This window comes from Gymnodraco acuticeps, unplaced genomic scaffold (genome assembly GCF_902827175.1).
Source record: "Gymnodraco acuticeps unplaced genomic scaffold, fGymAcu1.1, whole genome shotgun sequence".
Lineage (NCBI taxonomy): Eukaryota > Metazoa > Chordata > Actinopteri > Perciformes > Bathydraconidae > Gymnodraco > Gymnodraco acuticeps.
The window spans coordinates 1,480,691-1,495,379 of record NW_022990054.1 but is presented as its reverse complement, the minus strand read 5'-3'; the positions used below and the strand labels follow the sequence as shown (position 1 = coordinate 1,495,379).

Genomic DNA, 14,689 nt, shown 5'->3' with positions numbered 1-14,689 from the left:
TGAACCATTTCCATTGAAAACTCCAGAAAGAATATAATAATCTTTAAACTAAAAAGAAAAATAAGACATTTAATTTAACAAATGTCATATATTAAAAAAACAAATTTCCACACAATGGCAAAATAATATTTCATTGCTTTAACCTAAATTCATACCATTTTCTACAAATGACACTTGTAGTGGTACCCAAGTTCTGTATATATTACTAGGATTGTCGAGAAAACATTAACATAAAGCGAGACATTTAAAGCAATCATTTCTCTAAACTCCCTTTAAAAGAGAAACACGCAACACATCAAGTGGTAAAGTGTGTTTCTGCATATTGTAATTACTTTACAATCATTTGTTTTGGAAAAGTATGCAACAATTTCTGCTGAAAATAGCATTTTATCAACACCTGTATGTCATTGTTTGTCTACAAAATATCACACTCTTCCATATTTATAGTTCTCAGTTCCTTTTAAGAAATGTGAGACTGTTGACCATGTAAACCCGTCACTCAGTGGGGGCAATAAATAATAAAACAGGGAAAATAAGAGATCTTTGTCACAGGGTAATGCCCGAATGATTTGTGCATATTTTGTCTTTGACTAACAGTCTTCTCTTTTTCTCTGGGCCAATGCCACGTGTCGTTCCACAGTTTTTGTCCCACAGAGGCCGAGGTGGGCACAGTCACTGGGCCTCATGGCAGACCTCTCACGGGACACAGCTTTTTAGTTTTTCATTAATCTCAACGAAAATAGGGGCTTCAGTTTTTTTTCCTCTTGGCAGTTTGCCTTTTCAGCTCTTGTAGTTCTCTGTCCTCCTCCTCCTGATCTTCCCTCACGGCCATTCGCAGGCTAAAGTAGCAGAGGGACACAGAAGAAAAATCACATTATATAAAAGATGGTAAATACTACATCTGTATATTTGAGGACTGGGAGTTTTATTTTCATCTTACGTCCTGGCCTCCTCTTTCTGCATATCTTTCCAGCTGCTTTCCATGAATTTAAGTGCATAGTCACTCTCGTCCGCCTTGTATCTGATGAGGTAAAAAGCAAAGAAGTGATGTCATAAAGAACTTACTATACATGGAAAGTACTTGTAAACTGTGTATATTAAGTCAACACTTACTTGTTTTTATCATATCCAAAGATTTCCCTAATATGCCTGGAGATGTCTTGTTGTTCTTCTCCCTCGTCAATAAAATCCTCCATTTCTGAGTCATACTCGTCCTCGTCATCCTCGTATTTCCTCTTGTATGCAGAGGTGATTGGCGGTAACCTTGGGACTGGAGAAAACATACAGAAAATAACTTTCAATATTGGCACTTGGGCAGTTGCTGAACGGGAAAATCCACATACTGTATGAAGGGGAGATTTGGCCATGCTCGGGACGGGAGGTAGGAAATGCCTAAACTACCCAGCTTGTGATTGGATTATAACTAAGGTTACAAAAGTCAATATTATGGTACAAGGTTGAGGACATTGAAATAAGATTTTGTTTATCTGTGTTGGAAAGATAGCTGCTCTGTGACCCCGGAATAACGACAAAGGCTGCTGATTGTTGCTGACACACTTCATTCAGTTTGGCAAACAAACCCCTTGCCCTGTCAAACTGACCGCTGTACTTCAGGCTGCAAAATGTCAGAGGTTGTTTGTAATTTATTTTAATTTAACCTTTATTCAACCAGATAAAAAGCATTGAGATACAATCTCATTTGCAATGCTGACCTGGCCAAGAAGGCAGCAACGTTACACATTTTTACACATAACACGGCCATAAAATACAGAGAACACAACTAAGTAAACAAAACAAAAAGCAGTCACTACATTGTGCACATTTGGGACAGTAAGAAAGGTACTACTTATTACTGCAAGAGCAGCTGGTGGTAAGGACCTTAGGCCCCGGCCACACGAGGACGAAAACGGTCGTTTGCGTTACTGTTTAGTGTCATATAGACCGTTCGGCCACACGAGGACGACCGAATACGGCACTAAACGACTGCGGAAACGATAACGGGTCCCAAGGTGGATAGAACGGCATACGCAACGCTCTGGGGGGTCCAACGGCTCCGTGTGTACGCCCTATACGATCATTTTCTGATAATGATGAGGCAATAGCCCCGCCTCTCCCCACCTCTGCTGCTCACCCCCGCTTCAAAGTAAACTGCACACTGAATTCAGATTATTTATCTTTCTCTCGATATGGACATAAACGCGAGTGAAGTCTAATCTGACAGGACGGAGACACCTCTCAAACTACCTAAACTAGTTATAAATATGTTTATTTTTACTGTCGGCCGGGTCAGTCATTACTGGATCAGTTGCTGCATGAGACAGACACTGGCGCTGTCAGAAGAGAGGGAGGGAAAAGAGAGGCTCCATGTATTTTATTATTATATTATATAGATTCATTATTCATTTGTTTTAAAGCTCAATAAATAACAAAGAAGACCTTTGACCGGCACTTTTATAATTTTGTCGTCGGAAGGTTTAAACTTTAATACACGTTGACTGGCGAAAAACTCTGCCCGGTTCCCTCGGCCCCCACCGCGGAGAATAAACAGAAGGGCAACCATGACAACCATGCTTCTTCGCTGCTTTTGTGGAGGAAGTTACAGCGCCACGTACAGGCTCCTGCATATGTACTGCAGCTTCTCCAGCGGTTGGAGCTAAACAGAGCTGTCTCGTGTGGACAAACACTATCCGGTGAATATTGCGTGTGGACGGCAGCTTTTTTGCGATTGCGTTTGCGTTAATCCTATGCGTTTAGCCGTTTTCGTCCTCGTGTGGCCAGGGCCTAAGACAGCTTCAATTTAAAACAGGCTATAGGGACAAGTGCTGTCAGTTTAAGGCGTGATTGAAGGTCATTCCAAGACCAAGGACCATAATGAAAAAGACTCCTTTTTTCAGCCTCAGTCCGCACAGCAGGTACCTGGAACCGTATCCAGGCACTGGATCTGAGGTTGTAAGAGTCACAAACTGGAGCAAATCTGGCACATATGTACAGGGGAAGCTTACCTAAAATGGCTTTATACATTAATAAAAAACAATGCTGCATCCTACGCATACTAAGTGCCGACCATCCATTTAGGCTATTCAGTTTGCAATGATGAGTCCTATAGGGTGCATTTGATATATATATATATATATATCGCAGTGCAGCATGATAGAGTGGGTCAAGTTTGGCCAACACAGTGGGACAGGCAAATCTATAGATTGTATCACCGTAGTCAAGCTGGGACAGGAATAAGCCAGAGACCAACCTTTTATGGGAAGAAGTTAAAAAACAACATTTAAGTCTATAAAGGAAGCCAAGAATGGCTCAACGGACAAACTCAACGGAGACGCCATCAAGGGTGTCAATGGAAAGGCAAGAGGACGCTGACTTGGGAGCAAAGAACATTGCTTTGGTTTTCTTACTGTTCAATAGCAGTTTTGAATCAATAAGCGCATGCTGTAGCGTGATAAAATCAATTTTTAAATTGGAAATTGCCATATCCAGAGAAGGAGCACATGATTCCGATTACAAATATTGTTTACATAGATGTTATTAATAACTGCATATCTATCAATCTATGTGTCCTTTGATGCCAATCTTTTAATATTTTGTATTTCTAAAAACATTTTTAAATCACACGACCGCCCATCAAGCCAATCAGAATCGAGCTGCCGCTACTGAGAGTGAAACTGAGTATCTGCTCAGCTTTTGGAGCAAGTGAGAGCAAGTGAATATTTCGCTCTGCAGCTGGATGAGAGCACGGATGTAGCAAATATTGTTGTTTATATATATGAATATAAATATGTTTATTGTTAATATTACTGTTGAATATTATATATAATATTATTAAGGCATAAGTAGCTTTCAAAAATGCAAAAAATATATGTTAATTGTTCATATAGATGAGAGTAACAAATGCGTCACTTCCGGGCAAAAATAACGTCTCCGCCCACTTTTGGGGGAAAACAACGCTGTCAGTTGAACGGCGGTCAATACAAATTCTGAAGTTTTTGCCAATCCGATCAGAAATTTAAGAAAACCGGAGATTTTTGGATCATCAAAGAGCCCGATTCCAATGGCCAGACAGGCAAACAATTGCATTAAGCCATTAGAAATCGACGATCGGGCTCGATATATGGTTAAATATAGCAGTAGGCTATCGATTTTCATAGATGAGAGTAACATCGACGTCACTTTACGGCCCCGCCCACTTTTGGGGGAAACAACGCTGTCATTTGAATGGCGATCGAGCCTGAAGCATGGATGTATAATAAGAACGGCCTGAAGCCACAGAGCTCTTCTTTTACTGTCCTTTCTTCTTAGAGGAAGTACAGAAACACTGAACTCTGGATTATTTGTAATGTTTGAGGTGCAATAAACGACACGGCAGCTTGTTGGCATGATACAACTATTATGTTCCGCCTAGCTCATGAGAGTAACAGCTGGAGAAATTACAGCCTCGCCTACTGATTTTAATTTAACCATATATCAAGACCGATTGTCGATTACCAATGATCAAATGTAATTGTTTGCCTGTCTGGCCATCGTAATCGGGCTCTTTGAAGATCCAAAAATCGACGGTTTTCAAAAAAATTTGATCGGATTGGCAAAAACTTCAGAATTTGTATTGACCGCCATTCAAATGACAGCGTTGTTTTCCCCCAAAAGTGGGCGGGGCCGTAATTTTTGCCCGGAAGTGACGTAGGTGTTACTCTCATCTTCTGTTCAAAATTATATAATATTATAAAGACATAAATCACTTTTAAAATGCTTTAAAAATATGTTTACTGTTGATATTACTGTTTAATATTGTGTTAAGAATGTTTATAACAGAACACACAATGAATGACAAACAAAAGATAAATACAAAAAATGTTTAGAAGAATAACTGATTATTAATTATCAATACAAATATATATTAAGAAAATGTATTAAGTTGTATGATTAATTTGTCATATTTTCCATCATAACTCATCATAAACTCATAAACTCATCATTTAAAAAAAAATTGCAACAGGAGGGTCCCCGCCAGAGAATAATGCTATATGGGGGTCCTTGTCATGGCAACGTTTGGGAACCCCTGGGTTAGATAACTTTGAAACCAGCAAATGGCGTTATGACCTAAACGAGACATCAACATAACATTAGACAGAATGTGGTGATCTACAGTGTCAAATGCTTTGGCTAGGTCAATAAACAATGCAACACAAACATATGTTTTATCCAAAGCAGCCTTAATATCGTCTAAGACAGGGGTGCCCAACCAGTCGATCGCGATCGACCGGTCGATCACGGGGAGATTCCCAGTCGATCGCGAGATGTGTCTAAAAATAGAACAACAATATTCTGTTTTATCGTTAATGTCCTATAACATAATCTTCCTGTGCCAGAATAATGTACTTGAACGCATCAAAGCATTGTGATTGGCCGGCGTGACCCCATGTGTCTGGGCGTGGCTGTTGGGCAGTGGGCACTATTTCGCTGATGTTGTCCGTGTCACACACACAAGACCGCAATTATGGCAGAAGCAAAGAAGCCCAAAATATATAATTTTGTGGGAGGATGATTATTTTTGTATCTATTCCAATTCAAAGTCCATCTGTCTCATCTGCAATGCGAGCGTGGCTTTATCGAAGAAGGGTAATTTAGGAGCGGCATTTCAAAACAGTGCACAAACGCTACGAGACGGAATTCCCTTCTAATTCTGCCCTACGCTCCAAAAGGGGAGGGGCCTGAAAGGACAGCTAAATGCACAGCAGTCCATTTTCACCAGGCTCAACAACAAGAGCAAGGCTGCTACCATAGCATCTTATCGTGTCAGTCACGTTCTTGCGAAACACATGAAGTCTTTCAAAGACGGCGAAGTTGTGAAAGAAGCTTTCCTGGAGGCTGCCGATGCGCTTTTTGGGGACAGTAAAAATAACAGTAGCATTTCAACAGGTTTTTGATATAATAAAAACTCAAGTTAGATACGTTATTAATCAGCTGTAAGTTTTAGTTTGTTTGAACTCATTCATTATGATTATTGTACACAATGGTATAAGAATGCAAACTTAAATTGATTATAGTCTATTATCAATTCAGGTTAAGAAACTAGTGTTGCTTGCATCCTATTTTAAAAAAGGCATTTATTTTTATACTCTACTAAAATGCAACAAAAAAAGGGTTTGATTCTATTAATGTTGTCTTTTTTATTGCACTTTGGCAGCAGATTCCTGTGTAGCTTCAGATCTGAGTTGTCTTATTAGTAAGCCTAATATATACTTTTGTAGCAACACTAATTTTAAATCATGGCAAAGAAAGGATTCAGAGTATTTTCTTTTTTTCCTGTGTCATATGTGGCAGCACTGTTCAATGTTTCTTGAAAACATTACCCACTGTAGTGACGTGTGAATAAACTCCAACTCCGTATCAACAACACTGTTGTGTAACTTCAGTTAAATACTTGTATGTGTGTAGATTAGAAAGAGGTAAGATAAAGGATCTGCAGTATTTTATGAAGTAATAATCGTACAAAGGTCAGTTTTATACAAGTAGAAGTGTGTATTTACCTGGTAGTAATGGCTACGCCTCTCTATTTGGAATGGTAGATCTCAGCAGACTGGCAACTTTAAAAGTAGCTCTCGGTTCAAAAAAGGTTGGGCACCCCTGGTCTAAGACTTTCAGACCGGCAGTCACAGTACTGTGCTTTGATCTGAATCCAGATTGCATAGGGTTAAGGATGTTGTGTGAATTTAAAAAAAGTTTAAGCTGAGTAGAAACTAGGGACTCAAGAATCTTTGATAACACAGAAAGATTTGAGATGGGTCAATAGTTATTCAAATCAGTGGGATCACCAGCTTTCAAGAGCGGCGATACAAGAGCTTGCTTCCACACAGCTGGCAGTGTGCGAGTGGACAGGGAGAGATTACAAATATCAGTAACTGGTTGAGCTATAATCTGAGCTGCAATTTTTAAAAAGAAAGGATCTAGGCCAGGGGTACTCAAATACAAATCTTAAAGGTCCAAAATAAATGTTTCAATAAGACAAAGGTCCGTTTATTACGGTCATTCAAACTTTTAAACAATTGCAACAAGATTCTTAACACAAGGTTGCAAAAACAAAAATAATCTGTATGCAGCAGTTTTCATTGTTATTGTGTCTGTGCTTGACCCCTCAGAGTTGCAGTGTAAGAGCTGCACAGTTATGAATAAAGGCAGCTGCACCCTCTTTCATTCAGCATTCCCATTATTGCTTTATAAATGTATTCCCCCTTGTGCGTCCACTGAGGTTCGTCAGGCCCAACACATCTTCAACAAACTCCCCCTTTGCCTCATCATAACAACTCACAAACACCAGCAACTGAGCATTGTCAGTGGTGTCAGTGGACTCACCCACAGCTAAGGAAATGCACTGTGCATTTTTTATTCCATCACAAAGCTGATGAATCAAATCACCAGCCAGTATTTCTGTTCTTCTGGTTGCTGTGGAATCTGAGAGGGGATTTGCTTGATTTGACCTGTTATTTCCTCTTTTTGTTTGCCTTCAAACATGGTCTCCATCACTTCAGTCATGCATTCTTTTATACTTCAGTTATTATCCAGTGGAAGGCCCTTACCTACTGGCCTAGTTAAATCAAAGTGGTTACTTTTTTTTGGCTGGGCAGTGTAGTTTTACACACCGTCTGATTTGACTTTCTCAGGACTTAAAACAGTTTTTTGGGGGCAGACCCCCTCAAAGAAAAAAATATATTTACACTCGTAAGGTCATCATCTTAATAGTTGTGTATGCTCATCCGTGAGCAGAGCATCAAGTTGACATGTCTATTACAGCTGAATGCGGCGATTACCATTTTGTTCAGCAAAACGCCTCACAAACGTATTAAGATCAACAGCTTCAGTGCGTTTTGATTCAATGCTGAGTACAGCCAAACTGACAGTCTCTTCTCTGTCAGTGTAGACCGCAAATACCTCATTCCTTCAGCGCTTGGGTCCGAATGCTTCTCGTTTTGCGCCGTCCAGTTCAAAATGAAATGGCCGCCAATCGTATGTCCACGCTTGCGCCAGGACCGGGGGAGGGGTTACATGACGTGCATCTTGTGCTGCATTCACTTGCACTCGGACATTAGAGACTTTCTCTCATAAATGTCCGATGAGCCACAACTTTTCTTTCAAAACAAAGCTGCCAACTGGAGTGGTAATGCCTATTTTTAGGGTGTCAGTTGCCACCCCAGTAGGTGAAACTAGGCTACTAGCTACAGTACAGATGGAACTAGATGAGCTGTTAACTCTCGCTCTGATTTTTTTTTTTTTAATTCTCGCTCTGATTTAGACAGGTTGAAAGAGACACACACATTTTTCCCACCCGCAGTCCGCGAAGACCCGCCCTACTGTGCCTCTGATTCGCAGATTGTTTGGGGGGAAAAAACGCTGACTGGATGCTGAATGTGATTGGACCAAAGCGTTGACACACACAGGTGGAACACAGTGGAACAGTCAGACATGCAGAGCGCTGTTTGCAGTGGACATAGCGGAGAATTTTGACTCGTTGCGAATGCGTTGTGGCGATGTCTCACATATAATACAGAGAGATAATACATATGAAAACTATAATTTGCTCAGAGTCCGGAGACAGTGGTGGTTCGGTCCGGATCCGGACCGGAGTCCGTAGTTTGAGGATGCCTGATCTAGGCCGTTAGGCCCGGCAGACTTTTTAGGATCAATTGAGTGCAAACTGTGTAAGACTTCAGAGACCTAGAAAGAAGCTAAATCAAAAACAGGGGGGAGTTAATCTCTTGACTAGGGCTGTGAGTACGACCATGCAGAGTCATGACTTTGCTCATCAAAAATGTGACCAGCCTTTTTGAAGTGAGCATTAAAGACATTAGACATATCATTTGTATCTGAAATAAAATAATCACTGACCTTCAGTTTTTGAGGGAAACTAGAAACCTTCTTGTTCTGAAGTGATTTAATTGTTTTCCAGAACTTAGAATGGTCATTAAAACAATCAGTGGTTAAGCTCAGATAGTAATCAGCTTTAGCTTTTTTTAATAAGGGCTGAACATTTATTTCTGAGGACACGAAAAAGAAGCCACTCATCACTAGTGTTAGACTTTCTAGACCATTGCTTATTGCGATCATGAATTAAATCAGATAATTCTCTTGTAAACCATGGAGTGTTCCTATTCTTAACTCTGAATTTTCTAAGGGGGACATGTCTATTAATAATCGATAAAAAGTGATCAATAAAGAATTGGACCGCAACATCGACAGATGGAATTAATGCTATGAAGTGCCATTTAACCTCCGCCAGATCGTGTAGGAAAACCTGCTCAGAGAAGTGTTTGAAGCAGCGCCTGAGCACAATAAGACCCTTGGCTTTGGGCAACTTAGTGCTCCTAACGCAAGCAATAGTGCAATGGTCGCTGATATCATTAGGAAAAACACAAACAGACACATACTTATGAGCTGCATGTTAGAATGACATCTATAAGGGTATCGTTATTGTTAATGAAAACATGCATTGTTTTGCAATGTTCATCGTAGTGTATGGTTAACTGGGTATGTGTGTTATGAGCTATTACGTGCTTAAGGTTTATTTGTATTGTGTATGTAGTGAAGGACATTTGTGTTGATATCAACATGAGCACAATCAATCATTTCAAATTATGAGTGACAATAGAAATATTTTGTATGTACGCAGAGCGCGAAGTGATGGTTTTATTTTCTGATTGTATCAAGCCATTTCCTTAAAACTAAAAGTTGTGCCCAACAACAGGCTGGAGATGGATATGTTGCTCTTAACCAGAGCTTGAATAGACTGGCAGGTAGAAGGGGTTTACTTTGATAAAAAAAAGCCTGTTCTCAAGAAGTCAAGTGCAGTGTTTACCCAACCTGTACCACTGCTGTGATTTTAACACATTTGACCAAGCACTTTTGCCAGAGTCCACCATTGTCTTTAATTACATATTATGATTATTGCAGTAACCTAAAAGGAACTTTAGTTTCAGTTTTTTAGTTTTCAGCACGCTTTCACACCGCAGTGCTTTTCCCACAAAGGTTCATCAGAACTTAGTTCATGAGAACTTTAGTTCTCATGAACCAAGTACAGATTGCGTTCACACCGGAATAAGTGCCTGGGGGAGGATTAGGCAAATGAAGCCGCTGACGTCACTTCTTCTTCTGCTTTGGGTTTACTGGGAGATACTGAAGCCTTCCGAGTAAATTGCCAGAACCTCCTCATCTCCACCGCTCCCATGTTTTCTTTTGTGTTGCCATAAGTTAGTCTCTCTGCGCTTCTGCGCTGGGCTAATGCTAATAATGCTAATGCGAGGATAATAAAATGGCGGTTTCACAAAACTTTTTGGGAGTTTTACGGGGCGTGGTTTGCATTCCGCCCAGCCAATCAGACATAGGAACCTTTTCAGGGCTCGAGCTTAAGCGCGTCCCGTCGCCGAAAACAATAGGGTCGGGAGGATAAAAAAAAAATGTGGGACGAATTTGGGACGAGAGTTAAAATAAAAATACCCTGCTAACTCTACTACGACAACATTTAAACACACACGCACAAAACATTTAGCAACCCGCGAAATACACACACACACACAGACAGCGGCCCGCAAATTCCTGGCTCGCGAATAATGAGAACTCCATCGCATTCAGTCCTTAGCAATATGCTGCGCCTCTCTCCACGTAGGGATGGGTACCGAGCCCCGGTATCAAACGGGCCCCGGGCCGGAATTATTAAAGAACGTGGTACCGTTAAGCTCCGACGTTATGGTACTGGAGACATTTAAAACATATACGTCTTGTGTATTATTGCTACATAAACATTATATCGCAGTTTTAGTTTTGCCAACTCAATATCTAATATGCAATAAGACCAATCCAGACGAGAGATCTCTCTCTCCCGTCTGTGTGCGAGGGGGCGGGACAGTTTGTAAAGGTCTCCTGACTGTGTTACAGACTGTCATCCTGGTTAATGGTTACTCTGGGTTCTGTCTTCTGTCTTCAGGACAGAGTGTTGGATTTTTTTGTTAGTTGGATGGGACTTGATTGGATTCAATATTAGAGTAACTTTCTCGTTTGTGTGTTTTTTTTAAATATATTTGGCCTTTGTTTCTGTGTTTGACTGATTTCCTCAAATAAAAAGGGTGATGAATTATCATCTAGATTTGTATGATGTCTTATTTATGTTAAACGTCACTTTGAATGATTTTAACTAATGATAATGTAGAAAAACTAAATATTTTTAAATTCGGGACGGTCCACATTAATTTCGGGACGGCTTAGATTGTATTTCGGGACGGTTCCGGGAGGATGGTGAAAAAAGTTAGTCGAGAGCCCTGAACCTTTTTCTCCCACGAAAGTACCTGCTCTCTAGCAGGAACGGAAAAGGGGGTAAAAAGTTTCTCATGAACTAATTTTTGTTTCGGCTCTTTTTGGTGTGAACGCGGCATTTCGGAACTATATCGGAACTAAAGTGGGAAAAGTACTGCGGTGTGAACGCGCCTAATACTACTGTTAATATCTTTATCCTTCATAGTACCTTTTTCTCTGCACATTTGTATACTGTTGTCAGTGTATTCCTTAAGTGACAAGTCCAGTTTTTGGCTAATTTAATATATTTTCACTATTTTGCCATTTTTTTCAATCTTGCATTTTGTTTAATTAGCATCGATAGTTTCTTATACACAAATGTTGCACTGCTTGGAAGTTTGAAGCATCCACATTGTACTACGCATGTGTGACACGTGACAAAAGAAATCTCTTGAATCTTGAACACCATTATCTTCCCTCAGATTATTACCTGGTGGTCTGTTCACCCCGGGTCTCTGTTGCATGCCTGGTCTCTGTTGCATCCCGGGTCCCTGTTGCATCCCTGGTCTCTGCTGGATGCCTGGTCTCTGCTGCATCCCGGGTCTCTGCTGCATCCCGGGTCTCTGCTGCATCCCGGGTCTCTGCTGCATCCCGGGTCCCTGCTGCATGCCGGGTCTCTGCTGCATGCCGGGTCTCTGCTGCATGCCTGGTCTCTGCTGCATGCCTGGTTGAGGAGGGACTCCTGGTTTGGGCCCACCAAAATTCTTGGATGAAATGGTCTCGGACACCACAGTGCACGTGGATTTTCCAGGACCAGATCCAACGCTGCCCGAGGGCCGTCCAGATACTGGTCCTCCACTGCCAGGCCGAGCAGGCCCCGTCCCTGGCGGTCGGGGTCCACCTCCTCTAGGGGGACCATTTGGGCCACTCCCACCAGGCCTGGCCTGTGGGACACCAAGAGCTTTTGCATGGAATGTGCCTCCAGGCCTTGACTGGGGCTGGCCCCCTGCCTTAGGAGGGCCCCCCGAAGAAGGTCTCATCCCTGAATTACCACTTGACTTTCCAGCAGAATTAGTTCCAGGCCTCAGAGGTTCTCCCTTTCCAGACTTGTTTCCTCCGGCTGAAGGTCCTTGCTTCACACCCTGACTGGGCCTGTTCTGTTGGGAGCTCCCCTGTTGAGATCTTTGGCCTGATGTAGATGGACCAGGAGCCCTGGTCCCAGGAATGCCTGAGGGTCTTGATGAGCTTTCTTTTTTGGGGATAAGGTCACTTGAGGCACTTGATTTGTGGCTGGATGAGGGCTTGAGCCCCCCTTGTTTGGCTGAAACCTGAGATGATGAGCCTTTTGAAGGAACTTTACTGTTTGTGGCACCAGAAGCACTTGATGAGGCTGCCTTGGATTGGTCTCTATCACTGTTAGACATCTTGGATCGATCTCTGTCACTGTTAGACATCTTGGATTGGTCTCTGTCACTGTTAGACATCTTGGAACGATCTCTGTCACTGTTAGACATCTTGGAACGATCTCTGTCACTGTTAGACATCTTGGATCGATCTCTGTCTCTGTCATTAACAGAGGGCCTAGAAGAAGAGTGGCCTTTATCACTAGAAGATGTTGGATGCAATTTCTTCGCTGAGCCACTGGGCAAACTTGGCTTCACTGAGGAGTTATTTTGGGGTTTACCATTCTTCTGCTCCTTCTCAGAAGTGTTTTTCCTCATTGAACTAGAGCTAGATTGAGACCTGCTGTCTCTGTCTCTCTCAGTCTTTGAGTCTCTGTCCATTCTCTTAACCTTGCGCTCCAGCTCCCGCTCCCTTATCTCTTCAGCTGTTCGGAGCCTATCTTCTTTTTTCACTACCTTTTTTACCTCAACTGGCTCAAACTGCTTCTTCTCTGCCAATTTGAGTAACTCTGCAAAGTTCAAGGGAGGTGGAGCAGGCTTTTTAGAGGATTGCTTGCTACTACTACTACTCCTGCTACTAGCACTAAATCCAGGGGTTTTTGCAGGTCTCCGTGGTTCTGGCTCCTGCTCCGACTCTGAATCTGAAGGCTCATACTCATAATTATCCTCATCCTCTGGGTCAATGGAGTTGTTCGTAAATCCTTCGCCATTCATTGCTCTTTCTTCCTGCATTTCTTGTTTTGTTCTCCTCTTCTTAGGCAATTCTACAACTGGGACGCCATTGTAGCCTCTGAAATTGTCTTTGGTTCTGGAAGCCATGGCCCGGGCTTTACGGTCCGACTTCATTTCAACCCTCTTCTGTAGTAGTTCATCCTTCTTTTCTTCACTTGAATTTCTGGATGAACACAAAAAACATCAATGAAGAATGTATTCTGTAATGGCTATAAAATCACTGTGATAACGTTAACTTAGCGTTACCTTTCTTTTTGTGATCAATGGTTTGCTTCTTCAGAAGTGCCTGCACAGCACTAGGATCTACACCTCTCGACCGTGGGACTTTTTTCGGTGGTCCAGTTTGTAGACTGTATCTTTTCTGCTCAAAGAAGGACACAAAATACATGAAAATGTACAGCATATTGAATATAAAGTAGTTACACATGTCTCTTTGCTATTTGAATCGTTTAGAGGTCTTAGTTATAGGGAAATACGACGATGTAATTACCCACATATGTTGGTCTAAATATAACTTTAGATTGGAAATATAAAAACTTGACAAGCTTACAGGTTTAAGTAAACGTCTGCCTAGCAAGCAGGCTCACGAGGGTGGAAGTTAGCAGCTAGCTACATTATCAAATCCTCTGACAGATGAGCTGGCATTTGTGTGCTCACAAGATTTGCCACATAACACAAGTTTACTGATAGGAATGAGTAAAGACATTTGACCTACCTGGACACTGCTGAGGCCCTGGTTCTGAGAGGCGAGGTCTAATATATTATCAAAGTCCATCTTTTAGACTGCGAGTGATGAAGCAGGCTGTTTGAAACGAATCGAGGGATCAACCAGGAGTGTTGATTGCTAAAGCTAACGCTAGCGTTTAGCTTCCAACCCAGGTAAACTCGCTCGAGATTCAGCGTTACCAAACGACACCTAAATAGCTATAAGGATAACACTATTTCAAACAGACTCCGTGGTAATAAATACTGTATATCAAACCGTTAAGAGATATTTTACTACATTCGATTAAGCTAGCGAAGTTAGCGTTAGCTAACCATACGTTTACTGACGTAAACTAACGTTAGCAAACCAAGAAGCCTGAAAAGACGAACTTTTAAACTGATACAACACAGCAAAATCCATCAAAAATGTTCATACAAATAAAGCCTAAAGATAGAAAAACACTAAAAACTCAGCCATAATGTTACCACGGGTGTTGGTAGGTAGAGACTAACGGTGTGAAAGACAGAAGAATTAAAGGTCCAAAGATTACTCTAAGGAAGTGAGA

At 41.5% G+C, this 14,689-nt stretch overlaps 1 protein-coding gene across 2 annotated transcripts; it reads right to left on the bottom strand.

Annotated features, from left to right (window-relative positions):
• Positions 1-55: 55 nt before the first annotated feature.
• On the bottom strand, positions 56-14,689 carry spty2d1 (SPT2 chromatin protein domain containing 1). 2 transcript variants are annotated; one of them, XM_034215849.1, is made up of 6 exons: positions 14,134-14,689; positions 13,665-13,779; positions 11,774-13,581; positions 1,114-1,270; positions 941-1,021; positions 56-839 (listed from the first exon to the last, which is right to left on the bottom strand). In XM_034215849.1, exons 3-6 carry the CDS (start codon positions 13,530-13,532, stop codon positions 749-751), a joined length of 2,088 nt encoding a protein of 695 aa, XP_034071740.1. In that variant the 5' UTR covers positions 13,533-13,581; positions 13,665-13,779; positions 14,134-14,689; the 3' UTR covers positions 56-748. The 2 variants fall into 2 exon arrangements, with proteins under 2 accessions (XP_034071740.1, XP_034071741.1); XM_034215850.1 differs by having other exon boundaries at positions 11,774-13,572; positions 13,655-13,779; positions 14,134-14,688.

What these genes read in the sequence shown, in the direction of transcription:
- spty2d1 (XM_034215850.1), bottom strand. Translation starts at nt 14,193, where the DNA reads ATGGACTTTGATAATATATTAGACCTCGCCTCTCAGAACCAGGGCCTC. An exon ending in CGGGGTGAACAGACCACCAG is followed by an intron (nt 1,271 to 11,773) that starts GTAATAATCTGA and finishes TGTTTTCTCCAG; the next exon opens with TCCCAAGGTTACCGCCAATC. An exon ending in TTTGGATATGATAAAAACAA is followed by an intron (nt 1,022 to 1,113) that starts GTAAGTGTTGAC and finishes TTACCTCATCAG; the next exon opens with ATACAAGGCGGACGAGAGTG.